This window comes from Ips typographus, linkage group LG5, assembly GCF_016097725.1.
Source record: "Ips typographus isolate SLU linkage group LG5, UJ_Ityp_2.0, whole genome shotgun sequence".
NCBI lineage: Eukaryota > Metazoa > Arthropoda > Insecta > Coleoptera > Curculionidae > Ips > Ips typographus.
Genome location: NC_138426.1, coordinates 9,027,996 through 9,049,599, shown reverse-complemented (window position 1 = coordinate 9,049,599; position 21,604 = coordinate 9,027,996). Strand labels below are relative to the sequence as shown.

Sequence of the window (21,604 nt, the reverse complement as noted above, 5' to 3'; positions counted from 1 at the left end):
TCGTCTAGAATTGATGTCACAGACTTAATTACCACAAACTTTTGTAATTAATCGTCTTCTTTTTACCACAAAATTTAGGTTTATCTTGCAAGCTTTTAATGAATTTACAAAAAAGGTCTAAATTTATACGCGACATGATAAACGGTCTTTTTTGAAGGTTTTGTGTAATTTTTGGGGTGTTAAACTATAGAAGTGCTGATATTTCATCGCGCAAAAGGAATTTGGTATTTATTTCCTCTGAAAACGCACTGTGGAATGAAATGTTAAGTCCCGAAGCCCCAATTCCGACACTCTAAAAACCGTTTTAAATGGAGCGATTTCGCTTTTTTTCCGATACGAATTTATTCGAATAAAACTCGTCCATTATGGAAATCCACTATCCGAATTAAATCCGGAACGTGGTTTAGTCGTAAATTGAAAACGCCAAAACGAATTTTGCTCGCAATTGACATAAGGACGTTATGAGTCTAGGAACAATTTCTCTAGGGAATAAGCGACGACCCTTTTTTCTACAAACATTCTTTCATGAAGTAAAATATTCCGGACAAGTTGGCTTAACCAACACTTGAATATAAATTATTGCAGGAATCGTATACAGATAGACATCGATTACTACTACAAGCAGGTTTTGATTACGAAGCAGGATATGCCAGTTTACATAGTTCCCAACTCAATTAGGCGATTGGATATGCTAATTTCCTGTTTCTAGGATCTGCCGATTGGTTCCACGAGCATTAATTTTAAACTTCCCTCCGAAATCGGGCAATCGGAATAATCGTTTGGCAAAACTCAAGTCCTAAAAATGGGACTTTCGTTGGCGTCCCCGATAAATCTCGAGAAATATGTAAATGTCTTCTTTTAACGCCCTGCTGAATTTAATTTGCCTAACAAGGCAAAAATCAAAAACATCCAGGAGATCGACTCTTCCTTAGGGAGGCCTTTCTATCCGACACTCGAGATTTTTTCTGGGAAAAGGAGCTTTTCGAGAATTGAGAAAAGGTGGGATCTGATTAAGAGGCTTTAACAAGAAAATTCAATTCCGTTTTACTTCTATCACACTTCAATACAATTCGTGTTCATATGTAAACTGGTTTCTGAAGAAAGTGCCTTTATAAGAGATAGAAAAAGACGAGGTTACTGATGCAAAAACAATTTGTTGTCATTTGGAACTGACTAGACAAGCTTTAACCAACAAAAATCAATTTTGCTGATCTTTAAAAAGCGTTAAAATGTTTAACAAGCTTTTAGACTGATTCTTTAGAAGCATTTGGAAATCTTCGACGGTTCTAGAAATTGAGAAATGCTTTTAAACTGTTTTTGAAATCCTTTGAAAGCTTCAAGACTAGTTGAAAAGCATTTGGAAGGTTCTTTGCTGCTTCAAGAGCATTTGGAAAGTTTTTGGACAGTTTAAAAAGCATATTCAATGTTTTGGACTGTTTTTCAAGCATTTGGATATCTTAAATGGTTCTAGAAATTATGACTGTTTTGAATTCTTTTAGACAAGTTGAAGAGTATTTGGAAGCTTTTGATTTTTTTAGACTACTTCAGGAGTGTCAGTTTAAAGAGCATATTGAACTGCTTTAAAAGCATTTGGAAACTTTGAAAAGACGGTTCTAGAAATCATTATCACTCGGAAGCTTTTAAACTGCTCTAGAAGCAAAGGGAAGCTTTAAGACTGTTTTGAAATCTTTTGAAAACTGTTAGACTAGTTGAAGAGCTCTTGGAAGCTTTTCAGATTGTTCCAAAAGCTTTTTGAAGCTCTTTCACTATTTCAGGAGAATCTGAAAGTTTCTAGACCCTATTTTGAAATCTCTTGGAGTTTCTAAAATATTTTTAGACTACTTTAGAGCCTCTGGACTAAATGAAGAGCATTTGGAACCTTCTAGACACTATTTTGAAAGCTTTTCGAGTTTCTTATGTGTTTTGGAAGCTTTTCAAATTTTTATAGATCACTTCAAGGGCATTATAAAGGTTTTTTGAATTGTAGGAAGCTTTTAACTGTTCTAGAATCATATGGAAGCCTTTAGACTGTTTTGAAATCTTTTGAGAGCCTCTGGATTAGATAAAAAGCATTTGGAAGCTCTTAAATAGTTCCAAAGACCTTTGAAAGGTTCTATGCTGTTTCAAGTGCAATTGGAAGCTTCTAGACACTGTCTTGGAAGCTTTTGGGGTTTCTACAGTGTTTTGGAAGCTTCTCAAATCTTTCCAGACTACTTCAGAAGCATTTATAAAGTTTTAGATCAGTTTAAAGAGCTTATTGAAGGTTCTGGACTGCTTTAAAGGCATTTGGAAACTTAGATGGTCTAGAAATAATTGTCAGAAGATTTTAAACTGCTCTAGAAGCAAAGGGAAGCTTTAAGACTGTTTTGAAATCTTTTTAAAGCTGTTAGACTAGTTGAAGAACTCTTGGAAGCTTTTCAGATTGTTCCAAAAGCTTTTATGCTGTTTCAGGAGCATGTGAAAGTTTCTAGACACTATTTTGAAATCTCTTGGAGTTTCTAAAATATTTTTAGACTACTTTAGAGCCTCTGGACTAGTAGAAAAGCATTTGGAAGCCTTTAAATAGTTCCAAAGGCTTTTGAAAGCTTCTATGCTGTTTCTAGTGCATTTGGAACCTTCTAGACTCTGTCTTGGAAACTTTTGTGGTTTCTACAGTGTTTTGGAAGCTTCTCAAATCTTTCCAGACTACTTCAGAAGCATTTATAAAGTTTTAGATCAGTTTAAAGAGCTTATTGAAGGTTCTGGACTGCTTTAAAGGCATTTGGAAACTTAGATGGTCTAGAAATAATTGTCAGAAGATTTTAAACTGCTCTAGAAGCAAAGGGAAGCTTTAAGACTGTTTTGAAATCTTTTTAAAGCTGTTAGACTAGTTGAAGAACTCTTGGAAGCTTTTCAGATTGTTCCAAAAGCTTTTATGCTGTTTCAGGAGCATGTGAAAGTTTCTAGACACTATTTTGAAATCTCTTGGAGTTTCTAAAATATTTTTAGACTACTTTAGAGCCTCTGGACTAGTAGAAAAGCATTTGGAAGCCTTTAAATAGTTCCAAAGGCTTTTGAAAGCTTCTATGCTGTTTCTAGTGCATTTGGAACCTTCTAGACTCTGTCTTGGAAACTTTTGTGGTTTCTACAGTGTTTTGGAAGCTTCTCAAATCTTTCCAGACTACTTCAGATGCATTTATAAAGTTTTAGATCAGTTTAAAGAGCTTATTGAAGGTTCTGGATAATTGTCAGAAGATTTTAAACTGCTCTAGAAGCAAAGGGAAGCTTTAAGACTGTTTTGAAAACTGTTAGACTAGTTGAAGAGCTCTTGGAAGCTTTTCAGATTGTTCCAAAAGCTTTTGGAAGCTTGTACGTTATTTCAGGAGCATTTGAAAGTTTCTAGACACTATTTTGAAAGCATTTGGAGTTTCTAAAACGTTTTTAGACTATTTTAGAGCCTCTGGACTAGTTGAAGAGCATTTTAAACCTTCTAGACACTATTTTGAAAGCTTTTGGAGTTTCTTATGTGTTTTGGAAGCTTTTCAAATTTTTACAGATCACTTCAAGAGCATTAGGAAGGTTTTTGGATAGTCTATAAAGTATATTGAAAGGTTTGGACTGTTTTACAGACAATTATCAATCTCAGACGGTTCTAGAAATTGTAGGAAGCTTTTAAACTGTTCTAGAATCATACGACAGCTTTCAGACATTCCAAAAATGTAAATGCAAGACTATTCCACATAATGAGTCCTTTTAATATCAGAAAAATGCAAAACACGAGGTAAAAGAGAATTTAAAGACAAAGCAAGAGAACATTTGGGCTAAAACGAACTATTGTCTAAAATATCCAGACAATTCGAATAATTAATGATAATGTTATTAATGATAAACCTATTCAATCGTAATTATAGCAAATACGAAAAATTGTATTTACTGGTTCAATGTTTCTCTTTTGGTGTGTTTGTTAATAAAATGTTGATAACATTTTCTTACCTATACTAGTGTCGTAAGCGTGTAAATACTCGCTGGTCATAAACTGTGAGACTAAAGAGGATTTCCCAACGGCCGGTCCGCCCAACACCAACACCCTGTAGGGATTGGGACCTGGAACAGACGTGGAGCTCTCCCTCGACGAGGCCAAACTGCACGAGGCGGAAGTACGTGCCGATCCTGCTGCGGAAGTTGGTCCCGGAAGTTGTTCAGTACTGCAACCGAATATGTGTGTTATACAGGGTGTACCAAGTTTTAATCCAGAAAATTTATCTGATGATACGGTCGATAGTCAGAAAAAAAGTTGAACTACATTTGATGTCTTTATGACCAATTGATGATCAGGGTGAGAAGTTGATATTTTTTGAAAAGTTTATAGCTCAATGAATTTGTGTATATTTTTGATTCTATACCAACCCTAAAATGTAATTAACATCTGCCAATAAACCTGCTATCCAGCTGCTGCCAGGGATTTATCCATAAACTAGTCGAAATTTAATTTGTCAATCACTCTATTCCTAGTGGGTCAATTAGGACAGTTTCCTAATTTCCTAATTGACCATATCTAGCACTAGAGGCAAAATGGTTATCTTAATTTGAAACTGTCACTGCCTAAGTATAAACTTTGGTCACCTAGAAAACCCAAAATCACCATCTAAATTGTATCATTTGTAGCATTTCCTTTGATCGTGGATATGAAAGAATTGGCAATGCATTTGCCATTTACAGTTTCCACGAAAACACACACACACAAGCGGATAACTAAAACATTTCTCCAGTTTCTCGTGTATTCCATATCCATTCAAAAAGGGGACAATAGATAATAAATGTTATAACGAAGAAAAATGCGGTTCATAACTTTAAGTATTATTTATACGATATGTGAAAGCTGCACTAATAAAATTATTGCTTAGAAAATTGTTCTTTAGGGTGAAAAACTGTTATCAGCAAAAGTTGGCTAAAAGGTGATCGATTTTATTGGAATATTTACCTTAACGGTCGCATTAGGGAAGAATTATGGACCCTTAATCTTCCCGATCATAAATATAAACGGAAAAGAATGAAATTTCGTTCAGGGAGAACTTTTTATTAATCCTTAGAACCAGAGCGTTAAGAAGCATTTATGAAGGTAATTTAATTAAGTTTTTGCCTTTTAACGAACAAAGTCAAAATTTTCCTTACAATTATGATTATCCAACGTATCAAATTACCCGTTATTGCCGTTTTTAATAAAGGTAATAGAGCGTTTTGTTACGTCCAAATTACATGGAAACGCGTTTCGCAACCAACCCTTTTGTCAGTAAAAATTAGTTACGCTCTAAATTAGCGTGTTGAAGTATGCCCTTAGATTATGTAAAAGGCGATTAGGAAATTTCAAGTCACGCGCTATGGAAACGAAACCGTTTCAGCAAAATTGAAAAGTTTATAAAGATTTATGGGTTTGAAGGAAATTTCCACTAGGATGAGGCCAAACAGGAAAATATAGCAGAACCACTGGTATAATGTTCAAGACACATTAAATTTCAAGGTTGTAGCCACCCTGTAAATTTCTTCCTTTTACTCCCAACCGTTTTTGAGATATTACCGGAAAACTAGACTGAAATTTTGGCGCCCTCTACCGCCCAAACCGTGCAGACAATCACCATATTTGATGATACTTTCAGAAAGCCTGTAATGTGTACTATTTTTTACTTTCAGTGCTTTTTGGGTGAATCACCTCAAATAGCCGAGTTACAGGGTGATTTCCGTAAAGTTGCCTTGGTCAGTACACTCACTTGAGTGTGTTTACCCCAGAGACACAAGCTTTAACCTAAAACTAATTATTTTGACTTAGTTTCCTTTAGTAACTTTTTACTTATTTCAATTTTAAATCTTCTGTTTACATTAATTTAACTGCGTTTACACCTTTTCAAGGTGAACTTTTAACTTTTTGGGGTTTTACGTAGAAACGACATACTTTCGAACAAAATGTCAAGAATACAAAAATATGGCGCTTTTAAAGTTTTAGCCACCCTGTAAATTTCCACCTTTTACTCCGAACCGTTTTTGTGACATTACCGAAAAAATTTTGGGGCCCTCTAGCGGCCATACGGTGCACACAATGTGTATATGTGTAGTGTAACGCAAAAAATTCTATCTCAAAAATTACGTACAGGGTGACCAAAAAGAGATAAATACCATAATTTTCATGCGCACCCTGTGTACTGGAAGCAAAATCGGTTCTGCAAACTTACGGTGCTGAGTCAAGGGGTTGATTAGGAACATTTTTGGTCTCCTGCAAATTTTCCGTAACTTTCACATTTCTCGAGTGAAGATTTAGAAGAAACTGGTTTGATGCGACAAATTTTTAAATCAGTTGAAATTGTGGTTTGAAATTTGTTACAACACCCTGTAAATCAGTTACTTTTGAGAGTTCAGGGTGATTCAGCCATTTAAAAGAACCGTTTTAAGCTCCTCTTTCCAGTGGTGTTGAGGAAAAAATTCTATCTGAAAAATTGGGTACAGGGGGACTAAAATAGTGGCCCATCATACTTTTCTTGCACACCTTGTATACTGGAAGCAAAAACGGTCTTGCAGATTTACGGCATTGGGTTAAGGAGTTGATTAGAAACATTTTTGGAGACATTTTTTTGTAGATGACAAGATTTAGGAAAAACTGGTTTGGTTGGTGCCACAAATAGTTAAATTGGTTGAAATTGTGGTCTGAAATTTCAACATGGTTTAAAGGACAGTTAGGGATAAAATTGCCTGAAAAATCCACTTGTAGTCAGAAAATGATTGTTTTAAGCACATTTTTGAAATCCTCATTAAATTTTCTATTAAATAACTTGAAAAAATACTACAAAATTTGGTACAGTCAGGGGGAAAAGGAGTGTCAAAATTTGAACTGTCAGAAACACAGTTTGAACGAACACTCAGGGACAAAATCGACTGTAAAACCCACTTGGAGTAAGAAAATGATCGTTTTAAGCACATTTTTGAAATCCTCATTAAATTTCCTATTAAATAACTTGAAAAAACACTACAAAATTTGGTAGAGTCAGGGGGAAACAGTGTGAAAATTTGAACTGCCAGAAACACAGTTTGAAAGAACACTCAGGGACAAAATCGACTGTAAAACCCACTTGGAGTAAGAAAATGATTGTTTTAAGCACATTTTTGAAATCCTCAATAAATTTCCTATCAAACTACATGAAAAAACACTACAAAATTTGGTACAGTCAGGGGGAATATTAGTGTCAAAACTTGAACTGCCAGAAACACACTTTGAAAGAACAGTCAAGGACAGAATCGACTATAAAACTCACTTGGAGTTAGAAAATGATTGTTTTAAGCACATTTTTGGAATCCTCATTAAATTTTCTATTGAATAACCTGAAAAAACACTACAAAATTTGATACAGTCAGGGGGAAAAGCGGTGTCAAAATTTACACTGCTAGAAACACAGTATTTATAATTTACCCATCACTAGTAACTAAACACTGTTTTTTACTACTTAAACTTTTCTTTATGACAGTACAAAATACAAAATTCGGTTAAACGACAAATCTTAATAAACACGTAAGACAACATTTTCACCACCTGCACGCAAACTCCTTTTCATTCACATTCTGAACGTGGAGGAGTAAATCTAATAATGATAAAAGCGTTTTTATTCACTGCCAAGGGAAATGGGCTTTTACGATCGGATAATTTCATTTTGGGGGCAACACCTCAACGGGTGTTTAATTTTGAGGTTAGGGTGTTCATGCACAACTCACTGTTTGTAACGAGACAAATGGTCCTCCAAACAAGCGATGGGAAATTCTTCTCTCCAGTTGGTTTGATCGCACTTTTCGTAAAAACTTTTTTGCAACACAAAGTTATACATTTTGTTTCCAGGTGAAGGATCAAAATTCACAGTGACACAGCACGTTTTGTAATGTAAAAACAACTGGGTTTGCTGTTGTTATTTATATGTCGCACTGTTGCGAACATCACCACTTCGATACAACTAAACAATGCCGCCCCCCACGTTAGGTTGCCACCCCCGATCATGGCGCGCTATCAGTTAAATTTGTTGTCGATTCAAAAGGGGGAGACTCGTTCAGGTCGGATGAGCTGAGCTTTTGATCACTGGGTACACTAACCCGCCTGTCAGTAGTACAAAAGGAACTATAAATAGCCCTATAACGCCCGAGTTGGTATAATGAAACAAGCCTTACTTATTCAATGTTTTCCCGTTGTGAGCGGTCAGGTCTAGTAATAAAGGTGCAGTAAAATCGATCAACCTTGGAGTTTTTCAACTAAAACTAAATATATAAGGAAAACCAATGTAGTTGGCGGTAACGTCATATTATCGAGCACCTGTCTGTTTATTTTAGTTGAAATAGTTAATAGACTTCAAATCACGACAGTTCCAGATAATGACGTAACCACCAAATGTCAAAGGTTAAACATTAGCATTAATGGTAAAATGTGCAGTATTTGACAGTAGATAGTTTGTTGTGATTGGTCAAAAAAGCAGCTTTCAGTTTGCTTATTTTTAAATTATCTGTGTGGTTTTCCTCTTCACTTTCTTCCATTCTTCTTAAACTTAGACGTTTCAAAACAACTTGTAAATTTAAGCAAGTTTCTTTAAATACAGAACAATACTCAAATATCTCAAAAACTCCTTACAACATTAGTAAGGAAGGTGAGCAAGATGAGGTTGTCAAACTTTTTAAAAACAGGAGTTTTTAACATTTTTAGTGAGTGCTGGATTGCCAAATTTGCGTTGATTTTTTTATGTATGTTAACTAAAATCAACAAACAATTTCTTTTTAACAGGCAATTTTGTCCTTGCCTGTTCTTTCAAACTGTTTCTGGCAGTTCAAATTTTGACACTGCTTTTATCCCTGACTGTACCAAATTTTGTAGTGTTTTTCAGGTTATTGAATAGGAAATTTAATGAGGATTTCAAAAACGTGCTTAAAACAGTCTTTTTTTTACTCCAAGTGGGTTTTACAGGCGATTTTGTCACTGACTGCTCTTTCAAACTGTGTTTCTGGCAGTTCAAATTTGACACTGCTTTTCTCTCTGACTGTACCAAATTTTGTACTGTTTTTCGGGTTGTTCAATAGGAAATTTAATGAAGATTTCAAAAATGTGCTTAAAACAGACATTTTCTTACTCCAAGTGAACTTTACAGGCGATTTTGTCACTGACTTTCAAACTGTTTTTCTGGCAGTTCAAACTTTGACACTGCTTTTCTCCCTGACTGTACCAAATTTTGTACTGTTTTTCAGGTTATTGGATAGAAAATTTAATGAGGATTTCAAAAATGTGCTTAAAACAAGCATTTTCTTACTCCAAGTGAATTTTACAGGCAATTTTGTTACTGACTGTTCTTTCAAAGTGTGCGTTCTGACAGTTCAAACTTTGACACTGCTTTTTTCCCTGACTGTACCAAATTTTGTACTGTTATTTCAGGTTATTGAATAGGAAATTTAATGAGGATTTCAAAAATGTACTTAGAACAGTCATTTTCGTACTCCAAGTGGGTTTTACAGACGATTTTGTTCCTGACTGTTCTTTCAAAGTGTGCTGACAGTTCAAACTTTGACACTGCTTTTTTTCCTGACTTTACCAAATTTTGTAGTGTTTTTTCATGTTGTTTAATAGGAAATTTAATGGGGACTTCAAAAATGTGCTTAAAACAGTAATTTTCTTACTCCAAGTGAATTTTACAGGCAATTTTGTCACTGACTGTTCTTTCAAAGTGTGCTTCTGACAGTTCAAACTTTGACAATGCTTTTTTCCCTGACTGTACCAAATTTTGTACTGTTATTTCAGGTTATTGAATAGGAAATTTAATGAGGATTTCAAAAATGTGCTTAAAACAAGCATTTTCTTACTCCAAGTGAATTTTACAGGCAATTTTGTTACTGACTGTTCTTTCAAAGTGTGCGTTCTGACAGTTCAAACTTTGACACTGCTTTTTTCCCTGACTGTACCAAATTTTGTACTGTTATTTCAGGTTATTGAATAGGAAATTTAATGAGGATTTCAAAAATGTACTTAGAACAGTCATTTTCGTACTCCAAGTGGGTTTTACAGACGATTTTGTTCCTGACTGTTCTTTCAAAGTGTGCTGACAGTTCAAACTTTGACACTGCTTTTTTCCCTGACTGTACCAAATTTTGTAGTGTTTTTTCAGGTTATTGGATAGAAAATTTAATGAGGATTTCAAAAATGTGCTTAAAACAGTCATTTTCTTACTCCAAGTGAATTTTACAGGCGATTTTGTCACTGACTGTTCTTTTAAACTGTGTTTCTGTCAGTTAAAACTTTTACACTGTTATTCTCGCTGACTGTACCAAATTTTGAACTGTTTTTCAGGTTGTTCAATAGGAAATTTAATGAGGATTTCAAAAATGTGCTTAAAACAGCCATTTTCTTACTCCAAGTGAATTTTACAGGCAATTTTGTCCCAGACTGTTCTTTCAAAGTATGCTGACAGTTCAAACTTTTACACTGCTTTTTTCCCTGACTGTACCAAACTTTGTAGTATTTTTTCAGGTTATTGGACAGAAAATTTAATGATTACACAAATGTGCTTAAAACAGCCATTTTCTTACTCCAAGTGAATTTTACAGGCAATTTTGTCCCAGACTGTTCTTTCAAAGTATGCTGACAGTTCAAACTTTTACACTGCTTTTTTCCCTGACTGTACCAAACTTTGTAGTATTTTTTCAGGTTATTGGACAGAAAATTTAATGAGGATTACACAAATGTGCTTAAAACAGCCATTTTCTTACTCCAAGTGAATTTTACAGGCAATTTTGTCACTGACTGTTCTTTCAAAGTGTGCTTCTGACAGTTCAAACTTTGACACTGCTTTTTTCCCTGACTGTACCAAATCTTGTAGTGTTTTTTCAGGTTATTAGATAGAAAATTTAATGAGGATTTCAAAAATGTGCTTAAAACAGTCATTTTCTTACTCCAAGTGAATTTTACAGGCGATTTTGTCACTGACTGTTCTTTTAAACTGTGTTTCTGTCAGTTAAAACTTTAACACTGCTATTCTCGCTGACTGTGCCAAATTTTGAACTGTTTTTCAGGTTGTTCAATAGGAAATTTAATGAAGATTTCAAAAATGTGCTTAAAACAGTCATTTTCTTACTCCAAGTGAATTTTACAGGCAATTTTGTCACTGACTGTTCTTTCAAAGTGTGCTTCTGACAGTTCAAACTTTGACACTGCTTTTTTCCCTGACTGTACCAAATTTTGTAGTGTTTTTTCCGGTTATTGGATAGAAAATTTAATGAGGATTATAAAAATGTGCTTAAAACAGGCATTTTCTTACTCCAAGTGAATTTTACAGGCAATTTTGCCACTGACTGTTCTTTCAAAGTGTCCTTCTGACAGTTCAAATTTTGACACTGCTTTTTTTTCCTTGACTGTACCAAATTTTGTAGTGTTTTTTCAGGTTATTGAATAGGAAATTTAATGAGGACTTCAAAAATGTGCTTCAAACCATCATTTTCATACTCCAAGTGGGTTTTACAGGCAATTTTGTCACTGACTGTTCTTTCAAAGTGTGCTTCTGACAGTTCAAACTTTGACACTGTTTTTCTAACTTTAAAAATGCACAAAATTTAAAAGTAGAAAAATGTACACTAATATTTATGACGTACATCATTAATATTTATAATTTAGCATGAAACAGAGGTGATTTACTTTTAAACTATAGTTCATGCAGTTATCCAGACAATTTGCGTAACGAATAAACAGATATTAGGAAAATAAATTACTTTTTCATCGATTATCTTTCAAGTTGCTTGGCAACGTCTCTATGAAACAAAAAAAAAACTTCCGGAACTTGATAAATCTAGTTTGTCTGGCATACTGAAATGAAACAAAACCGGAATACAGATTTACACACTTTTTGTCATTTGCAAGCATGAAAACAGTACTTTCCTGTTCTAGCATGTCGGATTTTAAACGTATTGTAGGCGGACACTGAACAAGTAATGTTTCCTAGTGCAAAATATACTTTGTTGAGTGTTTAAAGGGGTTGACATAGAACATTTTCCTCAAATTGTTCACTATCCAGCCAGAGATTTTTTTTGTGACAGTTTGATTTAAAGTCAACGAAAAGGTTTGTTTAGCTGGTGCTTTTTGTTTTCGTTGTCCATACTGAAGGACTGTCCAAATATGGTTCTTTATCGTTTGATTTAATTTAAAATGTGTATTATTTTTGAGAAGTAAACGAGGGTTGAGAAGAAGGACAGTAATGGGCACGAAACTTGCAAATAACGATGTTCGTAATTGTCTCAAGTCAGGAAAAGATAAAACGGAAGTCTTTGGGGAAATGTTCCGCTCAAAACGTGCCAGTTGCTTTTAAAGACCGCCCAATTAGGTAGTTGTTGAGTTAAAGTTACAAGGAATGATTTATCCAGAAGATTAGCAGTAAAATACGGTGATTTTGAAAAGAACAACACCCCTCATTAATTGAACTGTAATTGATGTGAATTAAATGTCAGTTAGTCACAATTTTAGTTATTTAGTGTAAACCTTATTTTACTTGACAGTTTTTCTCTAATAAAAGAAAACGAAGATGAAATTGAAATGGATTTCTAAGAATTTCATTGTTAATAGATCCTTAAAGACAATTTTACATCATAATTTGTTATCTGCAAGCTGGAAATAAGAAACAAACAGCTTTTCCAGAACTCGAATTAAAGTCACTAATTAACTCATTCTTGGAAAAGGAATTCAGGATTGTTTTGAAAACAACGTTCCAATTAAGATCTCTTTATTAGTGTTTGGAATAAGTACACTAAAAACAGGTATGAAACCGATATTATAACGGGCTTTAATTAATATTGCTTGATTTATTGTTTTTGTGTTTTGTTAAAAGTCCGTAATAATTCTCAATAGAAGTGACTTGACTACACAGTGATCCAAACTTAAATCCCAAAATTCCTCAAATAAGCAACTAACAAGAAAACCTCAAACTTAAGCAACTGTAAAGACTTTTTAAGTATTGCCAAAACTCAAAAAGTCAAAATCCTCATTATCTGTTTGCCTCCTAAACAATTTTCGATATTAAAGCCTTGGAATACGTGTGAAAATCACAAGAACCGATATTTCAAACGTAAATTTTGAACCTTCAAGGGAACTTTTGTACTTTCAGAGGAAATTTTTGGCGTTCAAACAAATTTGCAATTCCTAACCTTTCAAATTCAAATAAAAAAAAACAGAGCAAAATTTGATGTTTTAAGATTTTAAGTTAGTCTGTATACCATTTTCTAAGATGGTTTTTAAGTCTAGAAAAGCGAAATTATTTAGAATTAGATTATGGAATTAGGTTAAGGTAATCTGGTTATGTAACTTTAAAAACTTGCCCTAAACGACGTCAGGAGCCAATGAATAAACATGACCCTATAATTTGCCACACCCTGTATATATGACAGGAACTGATAGAGTGACTGGTATGGCAGGATAGAGGACTAAAAGAGCTTTATTTTGAGTTGTTTACGCACCCTGTAAGTCAAATAATGGCGGAGTTATTCAATTTTGAAAATTTAAGTGTCCGTTTCGAAAGTTTTGATCAGAGTACCGTGCAACTGGTTTTTGTCAAGTATCTCGAGAACGGTTCAAGATACGAAAATTTTGTAAGGGAGCGAAATTGTTTATAATTAACCGTAGAGTCTGGTTATGTAACTTTGAAAACGCGATAAAGTCTCTAATGGCCGTCAGGAGCCGATAAACAAGCATGATTCCCTTATGTGCCACACCCTGTATATATGTGACAGCAACTGATAGAGTGACTGGTATGGCAGGAAAGAGGACCAAAAGAGCTTTATTTTGAGTTGTTTACGCACCTTGTAAGTTAAATAATGGTGGAGTTATTCAATTTTGAAAATTCAAGTGTCCGTTTCGAAAGTTTTGATCAGAGTACCGTGCAACTGGTTTTTATAGAATATCTCGAAAACGGTTAAAGATTCGAGAATTTTCCAATATAGCAAAATTGTTCTGAACTAACCATATAATCCGGTTATGAAACTTTTAAAATGTACCAACGCCCCTACGGGCGTCAACAGGCAAAAATCAAACATGATTCTCTTGTTTGTCACCCCCTGTATATACAGTGTGACCCATTTAGAATGGAAACACCCCTATAAAATTTTAGGTTATTAACCGATTTCAATGATTTTTTTTTTTGAAATAATTAGGAATTAAATGTCTATTACGGGAGAAAATTTTAAATATTTATTTCAGTTTTCAGGTCATATTACGAAACTTTTTCTTGATAGAAAATGGAGAATTTTTATTAGCGATTTAAATTCAAAAATCCTCTAAGCTAACGGTCACAAAAGAACACCCTGCATCAACTGTTGCCATAGAAATGGTGTTATTATTTACTTGTTTATTATTAATAATTAATTATTAATTGATTAATTTAATTAAAAAAAAATAATAAAAAAAAATTATAATAAAAAAATATTTTTTAATTTTGGTCACAGCTATTTGAAAGCACTATAGATCCAGTGGCGTAGTAATTTTTTCAATAAAAAATCGCTAATAAAAATTCTCCATTTTCTATCAAGAAAAAGTATCGTAATATGACCTGAAAACTGAAATAAATATTTAAAATTTTCTCCCGTAATAGACATTTCATTCCTAATTATTTCAAAAAAAAAATCATTGAAATCGGTTAATAACCTAAAATTTTATAGGGGTGTTTCCATTCTAAATGGGTCACACTGTATATGACAGGAACTGATAGAGTGACTGGTATGACAGAAAAATACACTGTAAGAGCTTTAATTTGAGTGGTTTAAGTACCCTGTAAGTCAAAAATTGGCCAAGTTATTCATTTTTTGAAATTTAAGTGTCCGTTTCGAAAGTTTTGGTCAAAGTGCACGGTTGCTTAACTGGGTTTGTCGAATGTCGTGAAAACGGTCCATTATCCAACAGTTAAAGTAAATTATCATCGTTTCCGAGTTGTTTTTTGGTTATCTAGCCATATTTTATTTTTTTTTAGTATTTAAATTTAATACAGAAAACTCGAAATTTGAATTTCCTAAATCAAGTGGTCAATGGCTCCAAGTAATTTTTCGAGACTAGAAAAACTATTTTTAGTATTTTCATATTAATTTGCATCGTTTCAGTGGCACTTTATAGTTTCTTCAATTCCTACTCTCAAGTGCTGAAATACAATTTGACAAAAACTGTTACTCATGTCCCCATGAGTTAAGGATAATATACAAAGTTTGAAATAAATTTCTATCATTTCTTCTATTCCTAGTTATTTTTTAACCTTTAAGTATTGAGTCTGCAGTTAAAACACTTAAGAAAATGCTAATTTTAACTGCACTTTTGGTTCCATTTTGATTACATTATAGTTTTGAGTAAACTTGTCCTTTGTTCTATAACTAAAATTACATCAAAGGGCTTTAATCCACTCGTCTCTACACGGAAAAGTTAGATTTTAATTCTAAAACATGAAGGGCTTAGTAGGACAGTTCACGTATAATCAGGAGACAAAGTTATTATAGGGATTTGAATGTGGATCGCATTAAAGTTGCAAAAAGGGTGGGATTTGTTCGACGTGTGTTCAAGCAGAATAATGGGAAAAGTTTCGTCATTTTTCAAACTGCATTGCTGTAACAGTGAACCAGTCAAAGGGAACGATTGTGGTCGATCCTGGACAAATAAAACCTTTTTTTGTATTTTCAGAGGGTAAATCAATCATAAACTGAACTGAATATTGGATTTCCCTTGAAAAAGCTTTGTTTTGCTTAATATTTGCAAACAAAATGAGTTTTAAGGGCTTAAAATCTTGTGTTTGGCCTACATAAAGCTCGTTGATCCTGGGTCGTTGGATTAACTTTCAAAGACGTAATACATTAAGCCTGTCCCTAACAGAAATAAACTTTCCCTCAAGTTCCGTTTACCCCCTTTAATACGAAATTAACCCTCTTTTCTTGTAAATGCCATACTAAAAATCTGTACTCAATTTGAAGCAAAATCCTTCAGTAACCTTTAAAAAGCTCGCAATGACATGATCGTAAAAAGACGCTCAATCTAATTCCGGTTGCGATTGCAGTTTAAAAACCCCGTTTCATTTTGATCGCAAAAAGAAAGTTTACGATAAAAGCTACTAAACCAACTTACCTCGAGTTACTGGACGCTACTGAATTATTCGATCTGGATCGACGGCTTTTCAGACTATCTCCCCGATTAACTACCCCTTTGCCTGTGATGGAAAAGTGTCTCAGTCTGTAATATTCTTCCTCAACTCCGGTATTTGGCATGGAAGCTACTCTGGATCTTTGTTGAGGGAGGCAGAGGTAGTTTGGCCTCCCGGAAGATCGACCTGGTGTTTTGACTGATTGTGATCTGTTGTGATGAGGACTGCCATATCTACAAAAACACATTTTGGGGTCAGAAAATCCTGTGGAGAAACCACATTCTCTTTTACACTAAAATCAGCTGTTTGGGATTTGTCCCTACGATGTTGTCAAGTATAGCTGTTTTGCATTGCGCTTATGGGATTAAGCAATCCTTTACGGTTAATAAATAATTAATTAAGGTTCTTTGATATAAATATGCCCTTTGCTGTGCATTCAAACCCTCCTGGAGCAAAATAAAAAATTGCCAAAATTGCACTTTTTGTAAAAATAGCATATTTTTTGACACACGTTGCTTTGACCCTAAATTACTCCCTTACTTGACAAGATACGTCAAAATGTCATTGAAAACAAAAAATAGAGCAGATTTCAAGCTTTCTAAATATATCCCCCCATGAGTTGATTGATGACTCCGTTTGGACGCTAGAGGACGTTTAAGTTTTTTCGCCATAAAATCACATATTTTGTGACACTCGTTGCTTTGACCCTAAATTACTTCCTTATTTGACAAGTTACGTCAAAATGTTATAGAAAACAAAAGATAGAGCAGATTTCAAGCTTTCTAAAAATATCCCCACATGAGTTGATTGATGACTCAGTTTGGACGCTAGAGGGCGTCAAATTTCCTTTACCATAATATCACATACTATATTGTAAATATTAATACTCTTAATCTGGCCGAGTTCCTGGCAAAGAAATGGTTAAAATTTTAAATTTTAGGTCTAACTCTGTTAGTTTTTGAGATATCAAAAAACCGACTGCACCAGCGCCTTTTCCGGGAAATTTTAACATAAAATGACACCGAGACGTCAACTGTAACTTGACAAATAAAAAAGTTGTATTTTTGACGGTGTTCCAGGCCGCCATTTTGAATTTTCTGTCAAAATATTGACTTGCACCTCATTCTGAAGGAAATTTCACGTCGTTTCAAGAAACAACAGACGAAAGGCGTTGCAGGCCGCCATTTTGAATTTTCTGTCAAAATATTGACTTGCACCTCATTCTGAAGGAAATTTCACGTCGTTTCAAGAAACAACAGACGAAAGGCGTTGCAGGCCGCCATTTTGAATTTTCTGTTAAAATATTGACTTGCATCTCATTCTGAAGGAAATTTCACGTAGTTTCAAGAAATGACAGACAAAATGGCGTTCCAGGCCGCCATTTTGAATTTTCTGTCAAAATATTGACTTGCATCTCATTTTAAAGAAAATTTCACGTAGTTTCAAGAAATGACAGACAAAATGGCGTCGCAGGCCGCCATCATTTTGGTCCATTTTGACGCTCAATTGAGCGTGTAGTAATTTGACGTCACGACGACGTTATTTAAATAAACAATAATTTGACTAGCTGTCAAAGTACGTCATAGTGATGTCAGATTCGCTCTGCACGCTCCATGAATATTTAAAATAATCAGGGCCAATACTATAATGTTTATAATTATATTTTTATACTTTCATGAGAAGAGAGACGTGTTACTGTCCATTGTGGATATATTACGATCTGTCACAATGGTGGTAACTGTCAAACACTATTCCATGAAGCTATCAAATTATAAATCATTGTTTAAAGGCACTACAAATCATATTTAGTGCTTGATTGTAGGTCTATGACTACAATTTTGACAGTTATGACATATAAATTTTAATTTAATCTGTTACAAACAGGTCAACTGTCAAAAACCTAATCGTAGAGCTATTAAACTGAAACAGTCACTAGTTAGCACTAGCAACTGATGAACGAGTCCCTGACAGTTTTGACGGTGTGACAGCTGGCAGTCAGTTCCAGTCAAAACAATGACATAACGTTCAAAAGCTTTGCGTTGTGTCTAGTTTTGACCCAGAATTTTGACAGTCTTGACGTGTATGACAGATGACACTTTAAGACTTAATCAATACAATGACAAAACCATTGACACGTTTATTAATGGCACCTTTGGCCTTTCATTAAGAGTTTTAAAGAAAATTAAAGATATTACAGTTTATGTTCACAATGAACTAGAGAAGAGATATTAAAAAAACGTGCAAAACAATAGTTGTAGGGAATTAAATTCCCAATTTCCATTGATCGTATCTCTTTTGTGTGATGAGCTACCAAAAAAACGAAGGAGGGGAAAGTTGTAGGAAATTTATTTCTCCACATGCATCAATTTTATTTAAGAACTTTTACTGAATAAATAAGCAAAAATAACTTTTTTTGTTGCTTGTTAAAGTATGAAGGATCCAGCGTTATCCAACTCTATAAATTTAACAAATTTGAATTGATTTGTTAACTGTTTGGTATTATATCAAGGCAAAAAATTCCAAATAGGAACAAAGAAACATTTTCAACAATTGCGTGTGTCCTAGTAAATTATTCAACCCCTAAAGCCACGAACCTCCTAATCATAACTATAACGCGGGCATTAATAAAAAATTACATCCACCTATTCAGAACACAATAGATAAAATCTATACGAACGGTAGAGAGGGAGTAAAAGCGTTTTATCTACTCTAGGGAATTATGTCCGCAGTTATTCCAATAGAATAATTCCTGGGACGTTTCCGGCGCATTTGGTGGAATTTGTCGGAATTCGTGGATTGCCAAGACGTAACTAAACTTGATTAAAACGATCTTTTATCTTGGCACATTAGGAAATTGTTTACATAGTATACAGTCAAAGAATAAGCCAGAAAACATACTTTTGATAGTATATTTTCTGGTTTAATCTTTGACTGGTAAAGCCAAAAACTCATGATATCTTTGAACATTTTTACAGCAAAAATCAGCTGTTTGGCAATTTTAATCCTCGTATACGGTTGAGGATAAAATCAAAGTGAATAAATAAGGAAATTCCAGACAAAATCCGCTGTTTTTGTTGGCTGTTTCGTATTGCAGAGCAATACTTTTTACGTTTACAGCCTGCTATTTTATTAAAAAGCGCTTACGCTTTTCCCAGCGGCCCTTTTGAGCTCCTGAAACCGACTTTTTGTCCTTTTCACCGTCCTTTTACAGCAATTTACAGGGGTCTCGTAAAGTTTCATTATCTGTCAATATGATTAATAATCTAGGACGAGCTAGAATAGCTAACGTAAAAAAACGGTTTAAGGGAAAAATAATCATTATGTTTGATCCTCGATTAAGCTTAAACGTCTGTTGTAGACGGGTTGGAAGTACTAATGGTTAAATTACCAGTAAAGTAAATATTTTACTTTACCTAATTTTTAGGTTATTGGATTGGAAATTTAGTAAGGATTCCAAAAATGTGATTAAAACAGTCATTTTCTCACTCCTAGTGGGTTTTACAGTCGATTTTGTTCCTAACTGTCTTTTGGACAGTTTATACTTTGACACCACTTTTCTTTCTGACTTTATATGATTTTAGAGTGTTTTTTTATGTCATTAGATAGGAAATTTAATGAGGATTCCAAAAATGTACTCAAAAACTTAATTCGGTCACTCCAAGTGGGTTTTTGTCCTTGCTATCTATTAATCAGTGTTCAATTCACTGATTTGTAAATTTGTTGCACAAAACCAGTTTTTTCAAAATAACTCGAAAACGGTGAAAGTAATGAAAAATTTGCAAGAGACCAAAAATGTTCCTAATCAACTTCTTAATCCAACATCGTAAAGTTGCAAGACCGTTTTTGCTTGCAGTATACAGGGCGTGCTTGAATATTATGGTGATTGACTGTTTTTGGTCACCCTGTACGCAATTTTTTAAATAGTATTTTTTGTTTAACACCACTGGAAAGAGGAGCTCAAAACGATTCTTTTAAGTGGTTGAACCACCTTGAACTCCTAAAAATAACTGAGTTACAGGGTGTTCAAATTTCAAACCACAACCTCAACTGATTTGATTTTTTTTTCATCAATCCAGTTTTTTCTAAATAACTAGAAAACGGTTAAAGTTACAAAAAATTTGCTAGAGACCAAAAATGGTTCTAATCAACTCCTTCACCCAACATCGTAAATTTGCAGGACCGTTTTTGCTTCCAGTATAAAGGGTGTGAATGAAAAATGTGATAGTTAACTGTTTTTGGTCACCCTGTACGCAGTTTTTTAGATATAATTTTTTGTTTAACACCTCTGGAAAGAGGAGCTCATAACGGTTCTTTTAAGTGGTTGAACCACCTCGAACTCCCAAAAATAACCGAATTACAGGGTGTTCAAATTTCAAACCACAAATTTTAAAATATGTTGCATCAATCCAATTTTTGCTAATAAACTACGCCCCTCACTAGTTGAAAGCATTATTTTTGATACCCAAATTGTTTACAATATTTTTACGCTCCCAATCCGCCTGTCGAAACGTATAAATTGCATCCAGAAAATAAATAGATCCAGACTGGAAATAAAATTATCGGCTTTGTATACGTTCCGTTACTGCGTAAGCGCCTAGTGTCAAGGATGTTTGAAGGCTGCCGGTAATTTGTTAAATCCCATGTTAATAAACATTATTGTTTTATATCATAAAGTTTCACAGTAACTCCCTATAAATATTCTATAATGTGAGAAAGTTAAAATAAAAATCCTTTAAACCTTTCAACGGAGTATTTCATGTTGTTTTGAGTGGGCTTTTCAACGTATAAAATGGAATTTCAATTTGATTTAATTTTTAAAGGATTTTGGGGTTATGATGAGGGTGATTTATTTGAAGATAAATCACTTTTGTTTGGAAAAAAATTAATTAATCTTTCAGAGAACATGTTATAGTATATTATATTTTATAATACTTCAGAATTAATTTGTTCAAATAAACTTTTTTTTTTGGGTCACTTATTGTGTGATGCAGTTTATTTAAGTTTTTACTTAAATTGGGTAGTTTTAAGTATAATGTTGCTAATATTGCTGTTTTCCGCAAAATATTTCAAAAAATTGTTGAATTTCAAACAAGAGAAGTTAAAATTTCCCAAAGTGTCAAAACTCAAAAATGACACTAAGTATAAATTTTGAAAAACAAAGTTTAACACAAAAAATTCAAAATTCGGAAAAGGCTATACATTTTTGACAATAAAATGTCAATTGTGTATTATACAATAAGCTGTCTATTGACATATAAAATATTATTGGCATATTAAAAAAGTTATTTAGATTGAAACAAAACTAAAAAATGAACATTGGTCAACTTTGAAGCCTCCTAGCGACCAAACGATTCAAGCTACCAACCAAAGTGCCATATCTTCGGAAAGCTCATTTCATTGGCTATCCATTGACATATAAAACTTTATGTCATGTCCACCAAGTAAGAGACTTATTTAGGTTCAACAGAAGA

General features: G+C 33.8%; 1 protein-coding gene and 1 long non-coding RNA gene across 5 annotated transcripts in view; one reads left to right on the top strand and one right to left on the bottom strand.

The window, feature by feature from the left end:
* Rgk1 (Rad, Gem/Kir family member 1) overlaps nt 1–21,604 on the bottom strand; it is a 127,515-nt gene that overhangs the window by 22,624 nt on the left and 83,287 nt on the right. For all 4 annotated transcript variants that reach the window (XM_081980544.1, XM_081980543.1, XM_081980542.1 and 1 more), the window contains 2 exons: nt 16,118–16,366; nt 3,973–4,184 (listed from right to left, as the gene is read on the bottom strand). In XM_081980544.1, the coding sequence (XP_081836670.1) occupies nt 3,973–4,184; nt 16,118–16,366 (461 nt within the window). The remainder of the gene's footprint in view (nt 1–3,972; nt 4,185–16,117; nt 16,367–21,604) is intronic.
* On the top strand, nt 11,953–12,487 carry LOC145729693 (uncharacterized). Its single transcript, XR_014178446.1, has 2 exons — nt 11,953–12,092; nt 12,200–12,487. It is a non-coding gene; the product is annotated as an uncharacterized LOC145729693 (long non-coding RNA).